This window comes from Zosterops lateralis (genome assembly GCF_965231275.1).
Source record: "Zosterops lateralis genome assembly, chromosome: 1".
In the NCBI taxonomy this organism is placed as follows: Eukaryota; Metazoa; Chordata; class Aves; order Passeriformes; family Zosteropidae; genus Zosterops; species Zosterops lateralis.
Window position 1 is genome coordinate 116650481 of NC_139762.1, and position 27703 is coordinate 116678183.

General features: G+C 38.1%; 1 protein-coding gene across 1 annotated transcript; it reads right to left on the minus strand.

The window, feature by feature from the left end:
* Positions 1-97: 97 nt before the first annotated feature.
* Positions 98-17096, minus strand: TTPA (alpha tocopherol transfer protein; the record flags this gene model as incomplete). Its single annotated transcript, XM_083872371.1, has 5 exons — positions 98-3328; positions 4789-4899; positions 8091-8284; positions 9570-9723; positions 16902-17096. 5 exons carry the CDS (start codon positions 17094-17096, stop codon positions 3149-3151), a joined length of 834 nt encoding a protein of 277 aa, XP_083728497.1. The 3' UTR covers positions 98-3148.
* Positions 17097-27703: the final 10607 nt, after the last annotated feature.

The window sequence follows — 27703 nt, forward strand, 5'->3', positions numbered from 1 at the left end:
GCCGTGCCACCCGCGGCCTCCTCCTCCTGCCCGGGGGATGCCTTGGGAAGGCTGGCCTGGAACAGAGACTGGACACAGCTAGAGAATAGAGTAGATATTTATTGAAAGGCCTTAAAGGATACACCTTGGACAGTACAAGAGCCTGGCCAGGGCTACAGCCAAGGTGGACCCAAAGTGGTGACAAAATGGATGAGCGATCACAAGGTTTCACGTTTTTATAAGTTTTGGTTCATTTGCATAATAGGTTTAATTGTCCAATTACAGCTTCAGGTTATGAAGTCCCATCCTTTTTGTTTTGTGTCTTCAGTCCATCGTTGTTTGTGCTTTTGGGCCTGGAAGTTGTACTCGTTGTCCTTGGTTTCCAGCAGGAAAAGCATTTGTTTTGTTCCCTACTCTGTGAAGAGAGCTGACTAACACTTAGTGTGAGGCTCAGAACTACAGCCCTGGGCAGCACAGAGTCTGAAAAACGTGAAAGCTAAAACTTAAGGCATCACTTGTATCAGTGACAGACAAGGCTGGTTCAAGCAGAAAGGTTTTATTAATTTAAACAGGTGCTAATACATTAAAAGAGAGAGAAATCTTAAAAAAAAATTGCATTGCACAGTGCTTACAGTCAGTAGTAAATTATATTTGCACCATTAAACAGGAACTTTATTTTTTTAGAGGCACTCCCAATGCTTATAAAGAATAAGGCACTTAGGGATCTTTGTTTTGTTGGCTGCTGCTGAAAGCTGCAACACCACCACGCATCATACCAGTATCTCCACCATTCATTATGTAAATGTTCCAATTACCTCGTGTCCTTATTATGAGCAGCAATGGCAATTAAGAGTTCCCACCTCCTATATAATATGTAAACATTAAAAAATAATTAACAGTTAAGGAAAAAATAACTGCACTCAGTGCTCTAACTATTGAGTTATGCAAACATACTGTCACTTAATAACAGGATCGGGGTATTTTTGAAGACATTTAGGATTTTATATTCATAGAGCTGGTGAAGTCCAAATACAGATTAAAAAGCCCCAGCTAAATATGCGTATACATATGCAATCAAATTAAGTTTTTACTACATAAACCAGTAACAATCAGAGATATGTTTCATAAGAAAAGTTTACATTTTCTTGTTCACTGAAACATGGTTCATTCCTTTGTGCAGTTTACATTCACAGATTAAAATTGAAGGACTGTAATATTAAGACAATAGCTTCGGTTCTCCAGCTGGAAAATTACTTGGAACTTGAGTTACACACTTGAGCAATTGCCAGATACCTGACTACTTAAGTCTATTTTCTTATAAAGAAGAATTTGCAGTTCATTGAACTCCTCTATTTAAGGAGCTTTTGTATCACAAAATAGTTCAATCTGAGAAAAAGAAATATATATGAAATACATTTTCATAGAATCATATATCTGAAAAAGGTTTCTTTAAATTTAGGCCCCATATCAAAAATATTTTGAAAGAGGAAAAATTAAAAAGGCACTTGAGGAAATTCAGAAATTGGATGAAAAGAAAAATAGTTGTCAGTTTAGAAAGAATTTCTGGCATTGATCTTACCACACCAGAAGAAACTACAGTACAACAAGTACTCTCATGGGTCTTTCACAGATGTTTCTCTTGCTAAAAAGAATAATTTCCAATGACTCTTACAATAATGCCTTACTAATCATAATCTAAAGTAAGACATTTCTAATAGGATAGTTTCATTTCTGTCCCCTATGCCTATATACCATCCCAATGTCCTAAAGATTACAAAATAACTGAAGTTATAATTTCTAGCGACCTGAGATAAAATAATTTTAATGGATTTATTTATGGGAAAATTCATATGGAATGATTAAATATATAGCGTTTATGCAAAAACAAAACAGAGTTAAGAACTGGGTGAATGAACTCTAGCACCTGGTGTACTAACAGATTTTAGGAGAAAGCTAAGAGAAAAGTAAAATAATGATTGAAATTACTAATTGCAGGGGATTGCAGCATGGCACTGCTATGTAGTGTGAGTGATGGCTTTCACACATGCAGTATTGATATGGCAACAATACCCCTTCAAAACCAAACCAAACCCTGTTTTCAGTAAGTATGGAGATTTTTTTTATTACCTTACCCCTATAGAAATGCAGATGTAGTCTCATTGGAAATTAAAAATCATTTCTTTCAGTGCCCAGCAGCAAATAGACTGGCAAGTTTTCAACTGAAAATGAAATGATGATACCAAGCATCTCCTATGCTGAGGTCCAAAGCGACCTCAAAGCACCATTAAAACATACAACAGATATTTCTAAAGTTCAGATCTGCAAACCTACTTAACCTACTTTACCCCCTGAAACAAACAGATAATGCAAACAGCCGAAAACTTTTGACCTCTTAAGTCCTCTACACTAGGGATTAAAGGATAATAATCTTGCTTATAGTTGTCCATACACACTATCACTTTGAAGAAAGAAAATAAGAATTTTCAGGGTTGTTTTGAATCTTTTACCAGTTCCTCCTCCTGATTCACACTGTCCTTTGAAGAGTATGTAGGTGGTGTTTTCTCCATAAAACTTGAAGGTTACTCTGTTAATTAGCACAAAAAGGGAAGCTGCACAAGCAGCACAAAGAGTAACACAAATGTCTCACAATTGCTGACTAATTTTCAATTTGACACAAACTAACCAAGCAGCATTCATTTTTCCCTGAGAATCAATCCAAAAAGCAGCCTCTTCACTCCTTGTAAATTAATTAGCCCTGTAGTCTTATATTTGCAACAAACTACCCTATTCACAATCTGTTCTTTGTTTTGTGTCCTATTGTTTTGACAAGGCAAGATACAAGAGCAAAGTGTAAGGTTCTGGACTGCATTATTACAGATGAGTTGTCTCCAAAGACCTAACAGCAGCAGTATCAAGCTGATATCCAATGCACTCTTCAGCTTTCTGGCATACAAGTTACTCAATTACAAACAGTGCAACAAATATGTAAAATTCATAAATGTCTTTAGACATACAAACTGATAGACTCCAGTTAGTATAAAAGCGCAGCCAATATAACATTCAGTGAGTGCCCTGCAAACACACACTGGTTTAATTCACAATGGAAGTTTTCATATTAAACTTATTTCCAATTCCAGTGTTCAGGAATTGATAAAATACTCTATTAAGGTTATTCCCAGGCAACCAGAGAAATGCTCTGAAGATAATCTGAAGATGTCATTATGAAGTCAGTCCATTCCTTGGCCAGCTCTTCAATGGAGACTTCCTCCCCGCCATATTCCTGTGGGAGAATGCTGGCAGGGAAGTGTTCTGTCAGACTCTGCAAGTAGTTATTTCCATGCATGTACACCTAAACCAAAATATTAAAAGCATTTACTTGGTTATGAATACTAGACTATTGAGTTAGAACAGGTAGCAAAGCATCTCAGTGCAAGAGCTGAACCCACCAACTTGGTTTAACTAAAGTAAGTGCATTTGTTTATTAAGTTCACGAATTCCTTAAAAGGAGGAACAACCCTTGTGATTTTCACCTAGGTGCTCAAATGCTGTCCTGCTCTGCATCTGAAGGCTGGTGAAGGATGGGCTACAACCTGGGAATTGCATTTTATGGAGCTGTGTTTTGTATCCTATTGTCTTGAGAGGACACAGGATCAGCACAGGAGCCAAAACTAACTACACACTTGTTCCAGACTGGTTTAGCAATGCTGATGAGCGTAAGCACTACATCCAAACAGCTAAACCATGAGAAGACTGGTGATTAGTTTTGTCATGGTATCTTGTACTTACCTTTCTGTCATTTCCAAGAAAAGAGTCGTGTCTGGCTCATGGCCATTACTATCTGGCTCTGGCACATGTATTTTAAAACAAGATTATGTGGTATGTATGTAGGTTCAGACAGGAAGATACTCAACAGAATCTATATATCAGTTCTTATCTTTCAGTTCCAACTGGAATTAAATTCTGGACTACTACTCCACTTTAACCCTTGGTTTGGTTCTTCTCCTCTTGCTTTATTGTAGTTATTTTGAAGCCTTGTTCATTAGTTCCAGTCTGATACTTTTCTAGGATCTACTGTCCTGGTGTGCAGTGTCTATTGCAAATGCCCAAGGACTATGTGCTGAGAAAAGGAGGCTTCAGAATAGCCTGGGAATAGCAACAGGCAGGGCTGCTTATTTTGCATTTTAGTCCTGCTTTTACCACTTCACTTTTGTGCCAGCTGAAAACTCCGATATTTTTACTATACTGCCATAAACCATAGTCCTTGGCATGCTTTTGCATCCAAATAAAATCTATTTCCAGATCTATAACTGCAAAACTATTTAAAGCAATTAAGGAGCTATTTGGAAAAAAACTTAGAAACTAAGTCTGACCAATTTTTGATGCATAAATGCCTCTGGAGGTCTGTCAGAGCTAAACAGTTGTCTTCTATTAATTCTGCACAACTTGGACCATAAAATACTGTTCAGTGATCATTTTTCTCTATCATTTATAGGCAGAGTACTGGGAAATCCAGGACCATTTTATTTCTAGTTCTGCAGAAGAATTATTATGTGACCAGAAGCAAATTATTTAACCTCTTTGTGTCACAGTATTTTTTATCTTTAGAACAGTGATAACAGCACCACTTGTGACTCTCATGTTATTAATAACTGCAAATGCTTTATTGTTAGATTCTGGAGGTCTGTATGGCACTAACAAACAAAAATGATTTATGCTCTTCAGTACTCAGGAGTAACAGAGCCTAAGGAAAGTGCTGCAGATTGTCACATAAGGGCTTTGTAGCAGAAAGAAATATGTGTGTGCACTCACCCGTTGCTTTATTTTTTCAGTGAGAAAAGGCTTAATTAGAGCGAAGACTGGGTGGAAGAATAAAGGCTCATTAATCAAGTGGATACCTCGAACTTTCAGTGGAAAGGAATCCTGTCAGCATACATGAAAAACAGAATAATAAAAAAATATTATTGAAGCACCTCTATTACTAAGGACAAGCCTGAGAAAACTGTCTAGTCCATGGTTAAAGTAGTCCTGATCTTGCCAATTCCTGCATTTTGTATTGTTGTAGCAGTAAATTAAGAGCAACATTTAGAAGAATAATTCCTTGTTCCTCCCATCACAAGGAAAAAATCTCACCTTTTCTTTTTATCTCAGTATGAGGTGAGATTGATTATTAAAAGCAAACAAACAGAAAAACAAAAAAGAAAACTATCACCAAATTGCAGAGAAGTACTATACACAAACTTTGTACTCAACCTTTCTTTTAAAGTCCAATTTTTCACAAGATTCTGCTACTAATTTACAAAAAAGCTGTCTAGCTATGTGCTTTTATTGACAATTTACAGCCTGATTGATAATACAGAAATATATATAAACTATTGAAGATACTAACTTTAACTTAAATAAGTTATATTCATAATTTAGAGATAAGCCTTGAAATTCCTAAGAATTTGGCCAAGCCAGAAATTCAGCTTTACAACAAGATTACTATTTTAATGATTTTTTTTTAAAATCTGCTATACAGCATTTATAGTATAAAACAACTTGGATTCTACTTGCATTCATTTAAAAGTTCAGATCTTTGAAATTTAAAAGAAAATACGGCAGTGCTTGAAAGAAGTTTTGCACAGTGCTCAAAGTACAGCTTCTTTTCATATCCCACCTGATACTACCTCTGAACCAAATGTTTTCTGCTTATAAAAATGGTACTTCTCACTAACATATCTCCTCACTAGTTCAATAGTTCTAAGGAAGAAAAAACCCCAAACCAACACATTTTTTTAGTGCCACTCATTTTAGATTTTAATATATGATAAAGACCTTAAAATTATCAGCTTGCATATTTACTGAATGTTATTATGGGTTATCATATACTTAAAGTCTACTATCATGATTTTCACGAAACAACTTTCTGCCTGGGATAACAGATTTTTCAAGATAATGTAACTTATTATTCATACTATGCTTTCTATGCTGTAGTAATACTTCCTTTCTACTAACTTCCCTTCTATTAACTTCTGTTTCTTGGTACAGGATAGTAATTGCAAGACACTTTTCTTGAGTAAAACACAGGGTTAAAACTAAAGTTTCTTAGCTTTTACTTATAAGCATATTCTGGAGTGCATTAAGCCTGTCCTGGGGGGCATCAGGCACAGCATCTCCAGCTGGCAAAGGAGGGCATTGTCCCACTCTGCTCTGCACTGGGGCGGCCTCACCTCGAGTGCTGGGGGCAGCTTTGGGCACCATTATATAAAAAAGGGATTAAGCTATTTGAGAGCTTCAAATGAGGGCCAGGAGGATGGTGAAGAGTCTGGAGGGGAAGTTGTGTGAGGAGTGGCTGAGGTCACTTGGTCTGTTTGGCCTGGAGAAGACTGAGGAGAAACCTCATCAAAGTCTGCAGTTTCCTTGTGAGAGGAACAGGAGGGGCAGATCTCTTCACTCTCCTGATCAGAAGGGACAGGACACAAGGGAATGGCCTGAAGCTGTGTCAGAGGAAGCTTATGAGGTGAGGAAAAAGCTTATGATATGAGGAAAAAAGTTCTTCACCCAGAGGGTTGTTGGGCACTGGAACAGGCTCCCCAGGGGAGTGGTCACAGCTCCAAGCTCAAAGACAAGAGTTCAAGAAGTGTTTGGACAATGCTGTCAGCCACGTGGTGTGACTCTTGGGGTGTCCTGCTTAGGGCCAGGAGCCAGTCTTGATGATTCTGATGAGTCCAACTTAACATATTCTATGATTCTATGGTTCTGTGATACTGAACAACATTAAAAATCTCTGGATAAAATTTACAAACCCACCTAAAAGTGAGGAAAGGAATCAGGGGACACACACACACAAAAAGTTCTTTCTCTTCTTAGAAAAGAGCACTGGAAACACACAAGTCTTAATTTTCCTTTTCCATAGTTAGAATAAGCATTTAGAAGTGAAAAAACATTGAACAAAGCAGAAACAGGTCAGGATGGAAACATCATAGTCAAAGAATTTCCTGCTTTGAAATAGTGGATTGAAACCTTTAGGTGTACTTGCAAATCCTATTCTGCTTCCTTTCTGCTCTATTTCAAGGTTAAAAAAATTACCAGCAATCTATTTACTACCTCGGAAATCAACTGAAACACTCTCACTAGTCCTGTTTTCATGAAATCTGGCCCAAGACCACATAACCAAGTGTTCTTATTCTAGATGTGCAAAGTTGGGAATAGTTAATGGTTTCAATAAAGTTTTACAGTAGATACCAGAAAGGAAGAACATTTGAAGTTCTGATGATATTAATTCAATGACTAAGATTTGATTGAATCTCAAATATGAACCTTACCAAATCAGAGCAGGAGATTATCTCCCTGGCTCATTTCCACATCACAGGCTAACAATTTTATTATTACTGATTTTCAGCATAACTTCTGAAGGAAAATAAGATGATAGGACTAACTGTAGCTTGCCTGTCAATTCTCTGCCCATTTTTGCTTTATTTTTTTTCTCTCAAATCCAATGACAAGGTTCAACTGAATTTGGCAGAAAGGAATAAGCTTTACTTAAAGACAGTAAAATCCTGAGAAGTTTTGTGAAAAATATGAGATGAGGTAGCAGTGATTTGCACAAAACAATACTCATGTTCTGGGGAAGAAAGCAAGCAGAACATAAACATTATACATTCTGTTGTTAGCAGATGAAAGGTCACATAAGCATCATCCATACTGGTAACAAGTTAGGAGTGTCTTGCTCTTAATTGCTTGCAGTGCATGCTATTTTTACTATTCTCTGAGCCAGGAATAATTTAAATATTGAGATAATGCACAAAAGAATGGAAGAGAAGAGATGAAATAGGATAACAAACAGATCCTTCTAAAACTGGGCTTCATCTGCTCCTCCAGTCATGAAATTCTTGTGTTTTAACAGGCTGGTGGAATTCTTATAAAGCACCAGAAGTTAGAGGGCATTTACTGCTATAGAAGAATAAACTTTGGGTAAAATCAAGCACAACTTGTAATGGATTTAGGATATTGCTCTTCTTAGTTGCATAGTCTGAGAAGGCCAACAGAAGGAAAATTTATGGTAGTTTAGAAGAGATGAAAAATTGGAAGTCATAGCAATGAAGCTGCATAAAGCATTATGTCATACTTACTGTGAGAACAGCAGCAATTTTCTTGGCCACTGCTGGACTGATTTGAAAAGCATGAGCAAATCTCCACCCTTGAAGGTCAAAGATGGCCTTGACTCCATTTCTCTGAGTCTCGATCTCTCTTACAATGAGTTCAGATGTGATGAGACTTACACGAAACACATCATATGCTGTAAATAAACTGGGATCCCATTGTCCTGAAGAGAAGATAGATTACTCTGCATTACCATGAGAAAACCCCATACATCTGCACTTTTCCTTCCTACAGCTTCTAATATGCTTCTGAGGAACAAGAATTACCCAACAAGAACAAAGTTTCTGAAATAAATTGTTTTGCCAGTGAATAAGCTACTTTGTATGCCTGCTCTTTTACTCATCTTTGATGCACTTTTAGTAAATGGTACCATATAATGTAAAGCATGTTCTACCTTTGGCCATAGACCCAGCACAAGGTACAATTCAATAACAGTCATGCTAGCAGAAGCTGCAGATCATCAGTCCAATCAATTAATATAATTGTTTTTCATCACTGTAATTCTGGCACGATTCAGTGAATCTCACTTATTTGTCTTCTGAAGCCTGAGTGAAAAATTGCATGGGATGAGCCTTAACCCTAGATGAAAGCTTTACAGGGAACAACTATCTACCACACCAGCTAATAAGACAGTTCTTTGAAAACTGGCAAAAATAAAGCCTCTGTCTAAAACAAGCATAAAGAGATACTATGTTCATTTAACTATGTACATTTTGAAAATATTTTTGGGAGGTGCATCAAGCATTTTCCAAGCGTTGTTAGCTAGGGCTCTTTGGCTACAAGTAAACTGTGAAAACCTGGTGAACTGCTCATCCAAGCTTAAACTGAACGCTGATACATGACTAGGTGTCACTCTTGTGTCTGCCACTAGGTGAACACCCTTGTGTTCTCCCTGCTCTGTGTTGCATCTGCATCAGTACCACAGTCTTAGCTCATGGTTTTGAAAATTTACATGACGTCAAATGATTTTTGGGACACTCAGAGCCAAAAAACCACATAATCTTACAAGTTGTAACCTTCAAGATTCTTTGGATGCAACAAGAATTTCACTAGAAAAAAAATTAAGTTCTTCATTAAGGATTGTACAGCGTTAGCCATATCAATATATAAGTAAAAGGATTTAAATGTTATAGCTCAGTAAATTCACCTTTATATTAATGCAAATGTATTTCTAGCAAGGAAATATATGTGTATATATATATATATATATATAAAGGTAATATAATTATAAATTTTTTTAATATAAATATATTACCTTTCTAGTTAAAATATTCTGATATGATCTAGTTTTATCAACCCCTGCAGTTGTACCCATAAAATACTTTTGGTTTGCTGCTGAAATGGTGATAATTAAAAAATAAACCACAAAACAAAGCGAACAAACAAACCCCCAAAACTTCAGTGTCAGAATCAGGCGTGAAATGGTTCCAAGCAATTTTGTCACTCACCAATTCTGTATATTAGAACTTTGCTTCCATGTGGGTCTCTTGACCTTAGGACTCCGTGATAACCAGCTTGCAAAAGACCAAGAACAGAAGATGGTTGTAAATCTGCACTTATTTCTGGGCATTCAATTCTCCACTTCTGATAATTCTTCAATAACTGGAAAAAAAAATTAATGTGGATGTCAGGTAAGCATCAGCTATTATAGGAACAGCACAGTTAAAAATATGTTTTCCATATGTGGCCACAGTCAGATTTAATTCATTAAATTAGCTACAATTTAATTGTATATTTTAACCAAATCACTCCTAAAACCAGAAGGTTGCTATACTGGATCAAGTAAGTGAGTAAATTGTCATGATTAATTTAGAACCCAGTCAAATCATTAATGGACTGCAGTTGTCATTTTGTGTCAGAAAAGAACACTAAATGTACAATAAGCCTGTAGTTTCTATGTAAAAATGAATCTAAACCCCGTTTTTTCCTGCTCAGGTTACCTTTAGGATTGTTAATTTTGCTACTGCATCAGACTCATTCAGATATTTTTTTTTTAACTTACACGTGCACAATTTTATGGAGGAACATTCTCTTTCACTCATTGCCTTCCTCCCTATTTTTTATACAGCCATCAATAATTCCAGTTTTCTATTTGAAAGAGGTATGCTCACCAGCACATCCAAAAACATTTTGAGGTCCCTTCTACCCCTCTGAAATGAGAGAATATAACAAAGCAGTGGATCCATTACACATTTGACAATTTCCCTCCCACAGAGTGGAAATAATGAGAACCAGTTTGGCTAAAACACAGATCCTGTCTGTTGTCAGGGACTTGGTCACCCTGGTTCCCAAGGCTGGGAGGCAGCACCATAACCAGTATTTCTAAGGAACAGGAGGAGCTGTTGGAATAATGCTAGGGAAGAGGCAATTAAAGGTGTTCCTTCATGAGGTAACATCTGTGTTGAGGCGTTACAGGCAGCACTGTGAAAGAGCATCATAGAGACAGATCGTGAAAAATTAAGTTGCTGATGCAGTAGTTGTAACTTCCAAGTCTAATTTCTCCTTTAATATTAACTTGGTTGTGGGGAAAATTAACTATGCCCTGCAACTAAAATTTATTTAAGATATTTTGCATAAATATGAAGCTATGCAAGACTGTTGTCTAAAATGCTGCCTCTCAGCTCATCAACCAAAATTTGCCTCTGCTAAGTTCTGTATCATTAAGTTGGAAAGCAGAGAGATAGCTATTACAAGTAATTCATGTTTTGTTTTAATTTCCTCAATGGCTATGACTTAGAGGTCTAACCCAAGACCTTCAAAGTAGCTAAGGGAATCAGAATTTTTCAGTACCTTGTTTCACAATATATCAAAATGTAGTTTTAAATCTTACAGGCAGCATGCACAGCCTAGCTTTTAAAATTGTTTCTATATTTCATCAAACAGGGAAACCCAATCTGATCCTCAGCACAGTTTCACAAACTGTGTTCACTGCACTGAAAGCATGAACCAAAAGTCTTTTATTTCCTACAATTTGTATTAACAGAAATTTATTTTTTCCTTTATCAATTATTCCACATTTTGCAACAGCAATACTAAAGTTAAAAGAGCTGTCAGGTCCAGCTAATAGAATATGACCTTAAAATATTTACAAATTTCTTGTATGTACGTAAGTGTAATTTTCTTCAGCATTTTCACTGGAAGAAAGATCAGAAGGAACTTCAGTAAAATTGTATTCATCCCTACAGACTCTTAGGGGGAGACCTGAAACTCACCATGATGTAGCTCACAGCATGCTAATGTCAGATAATTAGTCTTATCTGTTACCTTCCCTCTACTTTCAAGCTCCCTATATCATTTTACATAAAACATACTTTTTCTTCAGCTTAATGCTTTTCTGCTCAGATTAAGGTATTGAATGATTTTGAAGGTCTATCAAATGAATTGCCATGAGGAAACTATTTATAAAACATTACTGTTTATCAGCAAAATTTACATAAAAATACATGGTACTGATCAGAAATCAGCTATATTTTTATGGAAATAGATCCTATAAACATGTATTTATATTTTTAAAAAATTGATATACCATGCTAGAATCCCACTTGATTTGGCAGTGAAAAAAAATTGATAAAAGCCTCATCCTAAACCATCACTACAGAAAGAAACATTTAACCAAGAGTTTTATTAGAAGTCTCTTGACTTCTAATTCAATCAGTTTTAGCCTAGGTTAATTTTAAAACTAACAATCAAACAAGGTGAGGGAAAGGAGGAGGAAGTAGGGAAAGTAAGTTAATTTGTGGAACAGAAGTTCACTGTAATTGCAAAGACAGGCCTGTTGAGGTATTCTCATTATCTCACTCTGTCAGTACTTCACTGTCTACAAAGGGCACTGTTTGAGCAATCCCAATTTCTTCTTTGTGCCAGACAGCAATGTCAACATGTTTTTTCCTCGGTCTTTACAAAACAGACTCTGAAATAGCAGCAATATACAAACCCACCCTGAAAACAACTATGCAAACGTCTGTAGCTTTGTCACTTTTCTTCTAAAATCTGTGGTACCACAACTTCATGAACATATATATTCTAAACACCTCTTTGAAAAACTCCCTGCCAAAACTAAGATGACAATAAAAATGACACATTAATTCAATACCCTAAATAATCCTGTCTAGTCAAAACAGTTAGTTACTCATTTTCATTCTATTTACATTTTCCAAGTTGGAAACAATGAGAATTTAAGTTCTTGGACTTTGGAAGAAAGAGAGTGGTGTTTTCAGCTTGTGATGCACTTGAGATCCTTACAGAAAGCATAGTTAATCTACTATTATCACACCCATTAAGGAGTAAATATCTGGTTGGAATACTTCTGACACTTTCCATGACACAAATAAGTGGTGCACCTTTCAGACACACAGCTTGGCAAAGCCTAAAACATACTTCCCTTGGCAAGAAAACCACGAAATGCTGAAGAGTTCTCAGATTTTGAAAATCTAATCTAATTACCTATAACGATTTAGATCTGACATAAAGGTTAGCATTAGAGAATCTTCCACAGAACCTACAGCTAGCTTTAGTAGATATTCTGTAGACTTTTATTTATGTAAGCAAACCCTTTCTTACAGCTGGACATCACCAAGTCTCACATGGCCACTTATAAGAGTAATCCTTAAACATTTGAAAGAATTAAAATACTAGCAGTTGTTTGGAAGTTTTCTAGTTTTACACTGTTTAAGCACAGAAATTCATGCGAATTTTTTTTCAAGTATGATTTTTTTCAGCAGAGAAAAACATAACAATCAGTTTGGATATAGATGAAACAGCCTAATCTCAGGAAAAACCAGATGCATTCATTACCCAGTATAAAAAATGGCTCATGCACGTAACAACACAAGAAAAACATCTCAATGTATAATTATCTGTGTTTACAAACTGAATAACCTACTTAGCATCTGCTCAGCATCTGAAAATAGATCCAAGATAACTTGATAAAGGGGGGGAAAGCTGAATGAAAAACTCCAGTGTCTGGAGTTAAGCATTAATTAAGAGTTTTTTCCCTGATGTCTGTTGGGGATAGTTCCAGATTTCTGAATATTAGAGATTACAAAGTTACCAATTAAACCGAGATTCATGTCCTACAAACCAGAGTGAACTTAGTACTTTACTTAGAAGCAAAAGAACTAGAAAACATTGTGCTTGTTAGAGAAACTAATGCATCTGTATATGTAAATTTATTATATTTTTCTTGATTAATAGCTATTTATTTATATTAATGTGGATGATAGGCAGCATTAGGCCTCTCTTGTGTCAGAAGTTGTATCAATGCACGCAATGCTTGGGAAAAAATGTTTTCTACTGGCATTCTTTGCAGGAGAGTCAGCTCAGAGCTAATAAGGGCTCTTCCATCCTTTTCAAGGAATTCTTTGGTATTGATGGAAGAAAAACAGCCAAGTAACTGATTTCAACTTCACATTTATGTTTGAATGATGTGAAGATCATCAGAGATAATGTCTGAGACTCAGCAGTGTGTTTGACACTACAAAAAACAACATTTCTTGTACTGCATAGTTATCCTAAGCAACTTATTTGTAGTATAATATACTAGCAAATTCTCATTCCTCCATAAGTCAAATGCAGAGCAAAAACAAAGTCTGGCTATATATCTTGGTATCAACCAGAACTCCTAAAAGGATTCCAGATATTTAGAGAGTTTTCAGTACCACAAAAGTGATGCTTACAATAGTATGTTATGAAAACCCTTCGCATACATAAAGTTTCAATCCCAAACATTTTCCTTCTGTTCCCCAGATTATAATCTATTTCAGGTACAAAAAGATAGCATTCCAAAGTCACTGAGAGTCAGTCCTACACAAGGTTATAGGATATAAAACATAATAAAACAGGAAGAAACATTTACGTCCAAAAGGAGATGCTAGTTCTCCATTTCACATGTCACTGGTGAATCCAAGTGACAGTGGTTTTGGTGATAACAACAAAGTCAAACATAGCTGACACATTCAAAAAGAGGCAGACACTGATCTCTGTGGTGACCAGTGCCAAAACATAAGGGAATGACCTGAAGCTGTGTCAGAGGAGGTTTAGGTTGGGTATTAGAAAAAGGTTCTTCACCCAGAGGGTGGATGAGCACTGGAACAGGCTCCCCAGGGAAGTGCTCACAACACCAAGCCTGACAGAGCTCAAGAAGCTTTTGGACAATGCTCTCAGGCACATGGTGTGACTCTTGGGGTGTCTGTGCAGGGCCAGGACCTGGACGTCTGTGATCCCTGTGTGTCCCTTCCAACTCAGTATATTCTGTGATTCTGTCAGAATAGTCTTTTACTGAGCTTAACTGAATAATCACTGTCTTCGAGAAATTAAGACAGTTTTACCTTGTCTTCGAGTCCTTCAATTCCAGATATCTGTTTCAGTGCTGGATTTTCTTCTAGCATGAGAGATATCAATATATCAGTAGCTAAAAGCAAGTTTGGAATTGCCATTGGAAAAATGTAAAAAAGTGCTGTTATGAGTCACCATAAAAGATTTAGAAATGGAATGTCTTGACACAACCTACCTGATAATTCTTTTCTGAAGCATTTCCAAATGTGCCTAACTGACATCAGATAAATCTGTGCAAATTATTAACCAGAAATACATGAATAAAAAGGTCTGATCAGTTGCCAGACTCTTGATTCGTAGTTAAGCCTAAGTATAAGCCCGTACTAAGATGCTGGAGATGCTGGACAACCTTTGTTTACATGCATTGACAGGGTCGTGGACTTTGATTATCCCTTAGCTGCTCTACAAATACTGTGCAGTAGTACACGGGAGCCCAGTGGGCAAAGAGTCTTGGTGGCCTGAACTCCAAACCACGGGGCAACATCAAATCAGGACAGGAGGGAGGAGCCACTCTCAGGACTGATGGCAGGAGGGCTCTGTCTAGGATGAAGCACTAACTTCTGCAAGAAGTCACACCTCGGTTAGATGAATATACAACTTAGGACCACAACAGATTTTTGCACAATCATTGTCTTTGGCCTTGATATACCAATTGCAATAAACGCATACCTGTGGGGGAAAAAAAAAAGAAAAAAAAAAAAGAAAAAAAAAAAAAAAAGGTGCTTCTGTTGTTCTTTCCAGACTGTGAGAGAGGTATCCTAGAAAATGGTGTCAGCCGGAACATAGAAGATTCGGTGCAAGCAGCTACAGCACTTAGAGAACTGAAATTCTAGACAGAAACATTAAACACTGGTTGGTTTTGAACATCAGAATCTCTGAACTCAAAGGAAGGTTTGAAAATCAGAAACTTAGCTGCCTGTAAAGACCCAGAAAATCTAAAGAGGTTTTAAAAAGACAACTTTTTCAAAGCGGGTCCCCAATGTACAGGGCTGATTCTCAAGAGGAGCACAAGAAATTTGCTACTTCACAGACTCCAATCTCTAAACCTAGTCTAGATTCCACACTCCCAAAGATTAGTCCTACCTACAACGCACCTCACAATCCCATCAAAGTGCAAAACCACATGGGCCAAATTCAGAAGTGCCACTGTCCTAGGACTACAGGATTACCAGTAACATCCAGTTGCAATGGAGTCCATGTGTCCTCATTAAGTCCTGCATTTTGGAACCAAGGAACATGGGAAAAAGAATGGCTTTTGTTGGGAAAAAAAAAAAAAAAAAAAAAAAAAAAAAGGCATGGTCCTACAATTGTTAGTGCACAGCTTTGATAAAAACAATCCCTCAAACTTCAAGTAAAAGTAAGATATATAAAACCCAAAGGAATCTGACTTGACTCCTTGGTTTCTCTGCTGAGGAGGAAAGGTTTAAAGCTATGATGCAAATCTCATGAGTCAAATGAAAAGAACAAAAATACCATTTTAAAAGCTATTTATGATTAAGGGACTAATTAAATTTCTCAGTTTCCTTTTTAGCTACCTTGATCCTGCAATACATCTGTATGCAAACAATTTTCTCTTATGGTGAATAAACATGGAAAACCTTCAGTCCAGAGAAGCCAGAAACTAATAGGTGATGTCTGTTGGGCAATACTGCGTAATCAACATAAAATTCCATGGAAACACAGCTTCCAGTTGGCACATGTGAACCAATGCTTTTGCCCTGGGAGGATTGGGAAATACTTTCTGTTCCAAAGGTTTAATGGCTGCCAATCTTTCATAAAAAAAAAAAAAAAAACAAAACAAACAAAAAAACAAACAAACAAACAAACAAAAACAAAAAACAAACAAACAAACAGAACCCCCCCCCAAAAAAAAAAACAAACAAACAAAAAAAACCCACCAAACAAACTGATAACAATCTATACCTTTGGATATTAAACATGTGTGTGCTCTTTGGCAAAAAGGCATACAAAGAGCACGGAAAGTACCACGAGTCACCAAAGCCTGTAAGGAGTGCTGTAAATGACTAAACTCCTATCAAAAAGAAGTTTTTACGCATAGTTTTAGAGTAATTCTAAGTCTATAGTGAAACTAGCACGGCTACTAGCAACCTGAGCCTGATAACCATCACCAAGGTGTCTTTTGAAGGATACTGTTTCCCAATGGGAGCTGTGACCTTACTTCACTTGTATTGTACAGGCGAGTGACTGTAGCAGGCTTACCCCACTCAGCCTTTACCTTACCACACTGATAGCTCACTGATCCAGCCCGACAGCCGCACATCCATTCGGTGCCGTGACGAGCGCCACTCACACCCTGAACTCCCGGCCCGGCCCGGCGGGGCACCGGGACACCCACAGCCCGTCCCGCAGCCAGGCTGCCCCCGGCCCGGCCCTGCCCACGGCCACCGCGGGGCTCCCCGGGCACCGGGACCTGCCCCGCTCCTCACCCGCCAGGCCAGCTCCATGTGGAAGTCTCGGGCGCGCAGGAACCGCAGCAGGAAGGCATCGGAGAGCGGCTGCGGCCAGCGCTGCCCGGGCTCGGCCTCCGCCCGCCGCCGCAGCTCGGACACGGCGCCGCGCACCAGCGGGGAGTGCTCGGGCAGGGCATTGAGCTGCCCCGCGCCCGGCGGAGCCTCGGACATCCCCGCGGCACGGCACGGCACGGCCGGGCACGGCTCTGCCGCCCGCCCCCATTGAGGGCCGGCCCAGCCGCCCCCGCCCCCGAGCGCCCTCACCCCTGAGCGCCCTCACGGCCCGGGCAGGGCAGGGGAGCCGGCAGGGCCCGCCCCTCGGCCGTGCCTCTCTGGGAGTGCTTTACTCCTCTTCTATGGGCTTGGCCGGTTTCTAGAACTCCACGCTTTAAGCCCATCTCCTGTTTGTCACTTCCAGCCCCAAAGGGAGCTGTACCGGCTCCCCCAGGAGGGCGAGGGGCGGCCCCAGCGGGAAGGGGAGGCCCCGGCCCTGGTACCCGCGGGGCCCAGAGCAGGGGGGCATCCCGGAGCCCTGGGACCGGCCTCCCCTTTGGCGAAAATAATCCATCTTTAGATACTAAATCGCAAAAAGCTGCAACTTCATTGCAGCTGGGGAATGAAAGGTAAAGTGGGTGTGATAAATGTGGCATTGGGTAAAAATTCTTGATAAAAGAATATAGCAATATATGTTAGATTGGTGTTAATGTAAAATGTGAAAAGGTATAGTCCGTAGAAACCTTTCCCCAGCCAGGTTTCCACCGTCCCCAGTCCTGGGACAAAGAACAGGACAGGAGCCATCAGGAGGAACAGAGGCACTAGCCAACGCAGATAAGAATCGGCATCTCACCCAGACAGAGAAATTTCCGAACAAAAAAGAGAATTCTCCGCCGAGGAATACACATTGAAATAACCATGGACCAGCGGGCTCCATCCGCATGTGAAAGGATCTTCCCGGAATACGGTCTGCAGAGTCCAACAAATCCGGGAAGCCCATCCGAAAACTATTTGGACTATTTGGACTATCCTGGGCACCTGTTCCGCCTCGGGACATGAAAACCCCTATAAAACCCCGAGCTGCGACGTGCTCCGTGTGGATTTGGGAAAACCGTGCTTTAGAGTGCGGTCTTCTCTTCCATCCGGCGCTGCGCTGCGAATCCTATTTGTGGTTTTCTCTTTTTATCGGTGATTGGGATTGCTTTATTAATAAATTGTTTCTTTGTTAATCCGATTTTTGCCGTTGCATTTATAACAGTGGGGATCGCTGCTGGTGCAAAGCTGCCTTGGAGCTCCTCATCCTCACCATGGATATGCTGAAAATACATTCACTCTGCCAGGAGAGGAGGTGGTGAAATTGAATTCAAACTTAGGACAACTTCGCTGCCCAGCAGTGGATTTGATCATGAAATGTAAAGAGTTCATTGCTGTTATTAGTATTTTTAGTATAATCTTTTCTTTGTATTAGGTTTCCTTTGAGATCTCTCTGGTGTACTTAGGCTAAAAGCCTTATTTCATTTAACATACAATTAATAAGGCATACTTAGGCCTAGTAAAAAGGTTTACAGAACTTTGTTCCAGATTACTTTCCCCTTTTCTGACTTTCTACAGTTAATACTTACTTCTTGATCAGACACTCATACACTGCCTAAATGTCTACAGGTATCCCCCTCAGCTTTACAAATGTAAAAAAAAAAGAAAAAAAAAAGAAAAAAAAAATCTGTCTAGCTAAATGCAGATAGGTAAAGAGTGGGAGGAGGGGTTTTTGTTAGAAATAAACAAACAAACAAACCCAGAAAAACCAAACAAATCAAGGGACTGAATAGGGAATACAAGCTTAAGGGAGAAAGTATTAAAGGAAAATTTAAAAACTGGGCCATGGGTGTGCAGTCAAGAGTATTTAGATGTGGATATCTGGGCAAGGATGTGTGAGGAAGTGTGGACTTACCCTGTGCACCGTGTGGATCAAAAAGAAAAAGCAAGCTGGAAATACAGCCAGAAACAGAGAGAACAGAATGTGGAGGGGACACTAAAAACAGGTTTAAAAAACCACTCCTTTTGTTTCTGGACAGAGCTTCCATGGGAAAGATTTGTATGCAAATGTGTAACCTAACCATTTGGTAGGACAAACAAAGCAATATCACAGAAAATTCATGCAGTGATTTTAAACACCAATTCATAATTTTTGAGCACTTATTTATGCCATCTCAGAATTCTTCCAACTTGGCGCCTCATCTGTGAAAACAAAAAGGGCAAGAAAATACAGATACTTTTCATTAGACTGATCAGCTGAGCAACTCATAGCTTCTAACTGGCTTTTCTACAAAATTCATTTTGTGATTTTGGCTTCATGTTTGAACAAAGTTAGTTATACAAGCAGCTTCAGCGATTTCCCTCAGGACTGAGTTACAAAAACATCTGTAAATTTGAGGGTTTTGTTAAAAATTCTGCAAATAAGGCTGTTTTTGTAAGACCAATGAGAGCTCCTCTCTCTGACAATGAAGATGTGATATCATCAAGGCTTTCTTTGAGGTGCCAACGTAGTATATTTGATCCTTCACCAGAGCAATTAAGAGCTGTTGCAAGATGAAGCTTGTAAATTTTTGTTTTGTTTAATTACATCTGGAAAAGAGGTCAAATGTCTGAAAGCTCTGTCTAAATAAATTATGCCTGTTTGTAAACTTTGCCTTGTTTGTGTCCTTGGACCAGGATGATTAGTCTTATAAAAAAGGCTTGAAATTGTGACAGCAGCTCTTTGATGTTTCCTTTTGGTGTATTTCTGTGACAAACAGACTTTTAACAGATAGCTGGAATTTGCAGTCCTTCAAGAGAATATTTACGTCTTGAGTAAAACCCAGATAATACTTTAACAGGTCTGTGACAAGTGCTCAAGAGGTGTGGAGGCAACTTAGATTGACTGTAACATACACATGCACTTGTGCTTCTTTCTTTGACAAGATTCTATAAAAACTGTATAAGAATTTTTAGTTTCAACTCTACAGTAATAGTTGTATGTTTTTTCCATGAATGATACAGATAAATAGAAGAACTTTGTCTTTCATGCATATGCACAACATTAATATACACGTTTCATTAGGATCAAGATTAAGAGTTTAACTTGCATAAATGCTGAACACTTAATTCCAGCCACTGATGATTGCAAGAGGTTAGCATCTCTATAAGTTCTAGTTCACTTGCTTAAACTTGTGCAGAGAACATGGAACGTCATAGGATGTTTAATCTATAGGTCTTTAATTTCTTTACTAAGAATTCACATATTTATGTGTTTAAATGCAGACTTGTGAGTCAGGAAATCAAGACAATTATTGGGAGAGTTGATTTATGGTGCCAAACAGCTTGCTCTTTCTTCTTGCCTATCTCGTCAAAGATACACCAGCTAAAGCAAAGTAATCCTATACTCCCAATAGAATACAAGTATTAATTCTTCAAGATTATCACATATTCCAGGGTGAACAGCCATTTGGTATGAATTATGATAACATTTATTAACTAGAGAGACATGACATTCCAGGCACAGGAAAAAAAAAATTATCTATCACTCTGGTATTTATTATGTACAGGTAAAAAAAATCCCAAATCCCTCAAAACCAATAGTCCTGTACAAGTAAACTCCTGTACAAATGCAAACTTCTAGTGAAATCCAGAGTAGACAGTCATATCAGTAGCACTCCAAGCTTGTCATAGGAACCTGTTCATGTAAAGTACTTTGGGACTGGAATATTAGTGTTAAAGAAATCTTTCAAGCTAAGCAAAATTGAATTGAGAGCTCATGACTGTATCTGAAGGGGGTGGCCATTTTGTACAGCAAAAGGGAGTGTAAATCACTGTCACCCTGAATCCATTCTGTAGGAATACTTCAGCATAGTAGTGCTGAAGATGTCAGCCTTTCACTGAAACCCTAAAGTGTAGCAGGTCTCGTTGCAGTGTATACTTTCTGATTTTCTGTCTCAATTTCTCCATGTCCCATCCTCCTGTTGTCTGTCTACTCACTGGTGCTGATAGCATTACTTGAAACTCTGTCAAACCTTTTTCTATTGTACTGGACAGAAAGCTTTTAACATACTGTGTAGCAAGGTTGGTTGGTGACTCAGCGACTTAGTAAACAGCTTTTGAAAGTCTTACTCTGTAATATAATTCAGCAATCTCAGCAGATAGTTGATGGTAGGTACATGGCAGAGAACTTTTCTTTCATTTTACACTACAATAGGCTACTTGCAAAACCATCTTGGTGTAAAAATAATTTTAAAAAATGTATAAGATAACCATAGCCCAAGCTTCTACCTAAATGAAACACACTTTACTATGTAAGACACTGCAATCCTTGGTGGGTGATGAGATGATGAAAAACATTCAAGGACAGGAACTGGCAGGGTCACTCAAGGACTGACTGAGTTATCAAGACTTTGATCCTGCTGTCTTGCTGTAGCAAGAGTATGAATCATCTGCATCAAACTGCTTGCAGAAGTGACGCTTATTCACTGCCAGGTTTATGGACATTGCCTCGAAGTCTGAGCATGTTCTGAAAGCAATGAGGACTCGGTAGACCAGCCCTGTCACATGGCTGTAAGAGTATGCATCACACTATATATAAGGAGATCAAACACTTGTGTAGGTTCCTTATCTCTCATCTCTTCCTCCTACTCTGCTATCATCATTTTCCTTTCACATACTGAATTAAAAATGGGTCTATGCGGCCTCCAGTTTGTATTGTCTTAAAGCATAGAAAATTTTAAGATGAGTCATTGACAATTTAATTTAACACCAGCTTCTCTGTTTCCAGCTGAAGGCAGATCATCTCCACTGAATTTCCTAATGTACTTTTATTAGCATGTAAAAGCCTTGATAGCATAAAGCTTCACAGGCCTGGGCATCAATATTTTATTTACAAAAGAGCCCAAGTGTGAGAAGTCATGTTGGAACCCAGGCTGTGGATGGATTTCCATTCTTCCTGAAATTGTACCCATCCTCTTTGCTGATCACCTGGGATCATGGTGAGGTAAACCTGGGAGATTAGAAATACTATCCAGTGTGAACTAAAATTGGATTACAATGCGTCTGCAGCTGGTGGCATGTCATAGAGTCAGTCTAGACTGGAGAACTTTCTGTAGGGTAAGCACCACTATTAGCTCTTCAGTATGGCTCCTGTCACTGGGACATGTCAAAATTTTTTCCCCTTTGCAAGACAGCAAAGTTGTGGATGTCCAGAGAGCAACTACTTTTAAATAAAGCCTGTTGATGTAATTTCAGAGGAAATGTGTGGTTTTCAAGAATGCTTTTCCAGAAGCTGTGTTTAGAAGCAACTGTCCATTGATGGCTATTGCAAGTTAGCAAGTGACAGGTTTTAGATGATGAAATCAATGTGCCCTAGTTTCCAGAGGGCCAATATTCCGAGTTCCTCAGCAGATGGTGGAGGTTTGCTGCCTTCTCTGTATGGGTTGCTCCTGGAGCCAGGAAGATCCTCTGCCTGACAGGGACAGTGGTGCTGTGCTGCCTGTGACCACACACAGGCTGACCTGTGAGCCTGTGTGGACAGGAGAGAGCTGAGGGCAGAGGAACTCGTGCTGCAGATTACCTTTCTCCAAACATTATACTTTGTAGAGACTTAAAGCCTTTGGGCCCTCACCTTTCTGTCTGTAGTCAATATTAACTCTTGGGCTCAAAAGTCATGAGAGAGAGACAGGTCAGAGACTGACTGACAGACAGAGGGCCAGGCAATGTGATCCCATTTATTCCCTTGAGAATAAATTAAATAACACACACAAAACTGTAGATTGTATGTTGGAGGGTGGGATTTTCAAAAGCTGCTAGACCCAGAGTGGTAAATTTATTTATGCACCTCATCTTAACTCAGATTAAAGGAGAATTAGGAACCTAAGTAGCAGTTAAAATCTAACCTAAATGACTTTAATAGGATTTGCTCTATCAACTGATTAGCCTTAACTCCACTTGCTGTATTTAAAACAGTAGAAGATAGGAGTTTTGGCACTGATTTGAAGAGTCTCCCATTTTATAAAGCTTGCATAAAAGCAATGATGATGCCTGAAAACCTTGAAAAATGTACAGTCACAACATTAGGTGTCCTAATTCACACCCTAGTAAAAATGTCACTGGGGAAACAAAGCTTTAGATTGCAGACAAACAGTCAACATTGAAACAATGTTGATACAAGTTTTTGCAGTGATAATAATAAATAAAATAAATATTAGATAAGAGATCTCCCATTTTCTATAGCCAGTTAAAACATACAGCGAGTCAGAGAAGGCCACCAGTGAAATGTTGCAAAGGCACAATCAAGGCAGGCTTTTCATTTTGTTTGCATTACTCCTACATGCAGGGTGTGCAGCAAAGAGCCATATGTCATGGAAGATAAGGTGCACTAACACTGTCAGGACCTGTGAGCAAATTCTGGCTGATAACTATTTGCAGCAAGGATTGCAGATGAAAGAGAGCAGAGTGATGTGAAGTTGAGATGTAACACCTTTGTCTGCTGGGCATTGTAAAACTGGTATGCCTCATTATCAAAATTAATTCCTCCTAGTCAAATGGAGAGCAGATTTCATCAGTGGAACCAATATTTCAGTCTCAGATTTTTTTTTCACAGTCTTTCTTTTATTTTAAAAGAAAGACTAATTAGCTTGAAAATGCTATTTCTTTAAACTTGAGCAAGGACTTTTCTGTATGTTTTTCAAATAACAAGTTATTTATAAAGAATGTAAATAAATCTGTCCAGAGGACAACTGTCCATTTACTGCATTTCAAGATTACAAAATTTGCTTTCATTTTATACCATAAATCCCAAAACCTATGAGAGCATACTGTGTCAAAATATTTGTATTTGAATTTAAAATGTCAGATGGATATTTAGATACTGTACTTGCAGTGACCTGACCATCAACATTGAACATTTCAGGACAAAAATTCAATCCAAATTGGCAGATCTCTGTACAAGCAGATTGGTAATTCTCTGTGAAAGCTTTAAGTTTAAATGAAGACTATCTTCTGCAAAGAAATGATTCTACATACTTTTCTTGCAAAACCTAGATGAATGGCTTGATTTTCAAAAGTGCTTAAACTTGCACAAAGTATCAAAGGAGGATATAGGACTTCTCAAAATTATGTCTATCAAGAAGCTTATCTCTAGGAACTTACAAAGAAGTTGGGCAGAGTCTAAGCAGAGCAAATAGTTTGACCTATTTAAATTCTGAGCATTAGGGTATTGTTTGCCCATCTCCCTGACAGTAAAACCAAAGCTAATAAATAACCACATTGCATCATAATTTCTTGCTACCTTCAGGGAAATCCTGTTTACTTAGACCCTTGCCTGCCAAATGAAACAATATCTGAGTCCTTCAGTAAGATACAAACTTCAATCCATGTGAGCAATCACTGGGTATTAACTGACTCAGATAAATTAATAAACTAATTAGGTATTTTTATTCTTGATTTTCTCTACTTTCTTCAGTAAAATTAACTAGAAAAGAATGCTTTCTATATTGCTGATAATATTCATATTCATAACCTAAATGTAGCACCATTGAAGGAAGCATACCTGAGCCATTTCTATCTTCTGTCAATATCTTCTGTCAATGTTTTCCTTTCTTTTAGTGCATGAAGGTAGCCAGAGGACAGACTTGTCCCTAGGCAATGAAATTATTCTTCCCTGTGATGACCTTTCAGCCTTCCAGGCAGAGGAATCTGGTATTGTATCAGGGAAATTCAATAAAAGGCATGAGCACAAGACTTAAAAGGTGGTTAACCCCAAAAGACACTTGTGATTCCAAACAAACCATGCAAGATGAATAATATGCATCGATGGTACTACTACTATGGTTGATGTTGCTCTATTGTTCCCTTAGGTTCTGTGCAGATGCAGAATGAGTTGGTCTCTGGCCTTGGGCAGCCTATATCTACATATAAGATTGACACAAAAAGACGGAAGTAGACAGAGGACAAGAAAACAATGGAACCATACTGATCAAAATAAAAAGCCTAAATTATTGCATGCCTGCAGCCTAGTTCTAAAGAAGCCTAGAAATGGCCTAGACAAGAGCTTCAAGAAGGGGCTGAAAGCAGCAGACCCCTTTTGAAGAGCTTTTCCCAACAGTGAGGCAGAAGCTGGCTTGCACCTATTTCTAACTCACTGCTAAAGAAAAGCTGATGCCGTAGTTAAATGGCCACAGAAAAAAGTGCTTTGATTTGAGGATAAGCATCTTAGATTTGATGTAACAGATAAATTGGAGTATACAGAAACACAGAGAGAGCTAACACTTTCAGATGTGTGCAAAAAAACAGTCTTTACACCAGACATGTGGGTGGGTGTGAGCAGGACAAGACTGAATCTGACAAAACCAGAACAAAGTCTCAATAAATGAGACAACCATAAAGTGAATGAGAAATTCAATTAATGAGTAGACAAAAAGAATTCTATCCTGCACACATTATACAGAGTGAATAAATAAATAAATAAATTAAAAAAAATTAAAAAAAAATTTAAAAAAAAAAACAACACCACCAAAAAACCAGAGGTATGATCTAGGGATGAAGACGTGGAGGAGCCAGATGTTCAGGTATAGCCAAAATGACAGGCAGAGAAATGACATTTGCCACAGCAGCAAGGAGGAGGCAGAGAAGACTTAGGCTGTGAGGGTGAGGCTGTTGGCTTGTCATCCATCAGAGGAAGCCTGGAAGCCATAGAAGTACATTAGTTGCCAGATAAATGGTTTGGAAATGAGAAGTGGATGTGATAACCCTAAGAAAACATGACCAATTGCATAGGAATAAATGGTATTTGATATATATCTGATGCAATACAAGCACAAAAGAGATCACGTACTGTAGTCTATCTCAGAACTGTTATTAGTCATCTCTGTCCTGTGCAATGCAGTAAGGTATCTCATCTTTGATTTCTAACTGTTACTTCCATCTCATAATAGTCTATTTTTAGATTTAGTGGGTAAAAAGTTTTGCTTCCAAACAAAAGTAATACGTTCTTAATGCATTTATCTGGTATGGCCTGTTACTAACCTCCTTTTATCTGGAGAAACAGTCATTCATTCCAGCTTTTTGTTTGCTTGTTTGTTTGTTTTCCTTACATATTCAATGTTTAATTCATTGCAAACACCTCGATTATTCATCCTCTTTAATCATCTTCATTCTGTGAGGGAGCCTGGTGAAAAAGTACAGAAATGATGCTTTTAGGACCTCTTTACTTGCTATTTCTCTAGCTTTTAAAAAGCTAAACAAAGCACTTTCCCCCCTCTTTGGAAAAGATGTGTGGCCTGGCTTTCGATCAAGTCATATTTCTGCAGTTGTGCCTTCAGACTGACTTCTTTGTAAACTTCCCATTTTCTGTCTTAGAGATCATCCCCAAAAATGTTTCTAAAATATCAACTCCACTCAGTTATGTGGATTTACACTGAAAATGAATGTGACCTGGTTTAAAACTAACAGCAGTTTCGGAACATGACAGGGCAAAAAATTTTTTTACTTAACCTGAACAAATTTCCAGTTAGTGTGCATTGGAAAATTTATGAACTAACTGAAGAAAACATAATTTTTCCTATCTTAGCATTAAATACTAAAATATCCATATAGTCTTATTTTGATCTTGAAACTTAGTTAATCACTTTTAGTTCTTTTTACAAGAAATTATGACTAAATTGTTTGTTTAAAAAAGTGAAAATTTTGATAACATTATGTCAACGAAACAGAAACTAACTCTTTCCTATTCCTACCTGAGATCTTTCCAAAGTGATCTATTTTCAGCTCTCGAACCTGAATGCTTTCCCTTCAAATAACATTACAGGTCATAACAGTGAGTGCAATGTTAAAGCAGAGACATTAGAGTATGCTCCTTCTGCATCTTCATTTGAAGATGGTCTATCCTGAGACTGGCACAGGGAGTAGCTCCGTCCTTACTTTGAGGACTCACAGAGCTAAGGGCTTCTTTTTTGGCTCTCTGCTGAGATGACAAACTACCTGACTATGCAGCAGACTCACATTGCCATTAACTAAGATTTTATCAGCCCCCTCACAAGAAAATGAAACAGAAGTGGTAAAATAAGAACTAAGTTGTTGAAACTCACCACAAACTTAGTGAATAAATAAGCTAAATAGAGAATAAAATCTACAACCTGATTTACCCAAATGTGACTTCTGATTTAAAAGAAAAACTTGGATTTTTGGCAGTTTGGCATATTGAGAGAAGAAAGCACTCAGGGATAAAACTAAAACTGGTGTTAAACTTCAGCAGCAGCAACAAACTCAAGAAAGAAAATAGTGTTTTTATAAAACTGGTATATCCCAGATCTATAATAGCGAACAAAATGAGAAGGAGGAAGCTTTTGAACAATCAACTTGATATTAATTAAGGGCAACACTAACATTTTCTAATTTCATATTTCAGATTATCGTGATCATCTTATTCCAAGATGCGATGCAGATAAGGCTATCTTTTCCTGTCCTGTAAATTATCTTTCCACAAAATGCTGAGTTTCTGATTTATTTCTTCTCTATAGCTTTCCAGTGACCCAAATCCTTAATTTTCTTTAAGATCAATATCCTTAGGCTGTTTCTTCACAGACTTCATTTTAAACATGAAAAATACTTGACATGATGTGGACATATAAAGTTGAAAGGTTAGCTTCCCATGTACATCCTCCTAGTTTGTGTACCTTACTCTGCTTCCCACCCTTGTAGTGAAAAGGGTCTTTGCACTTTGGCTTTGAGCAAATCAGACTTTTTGCTACACCGAAAAGACAGAT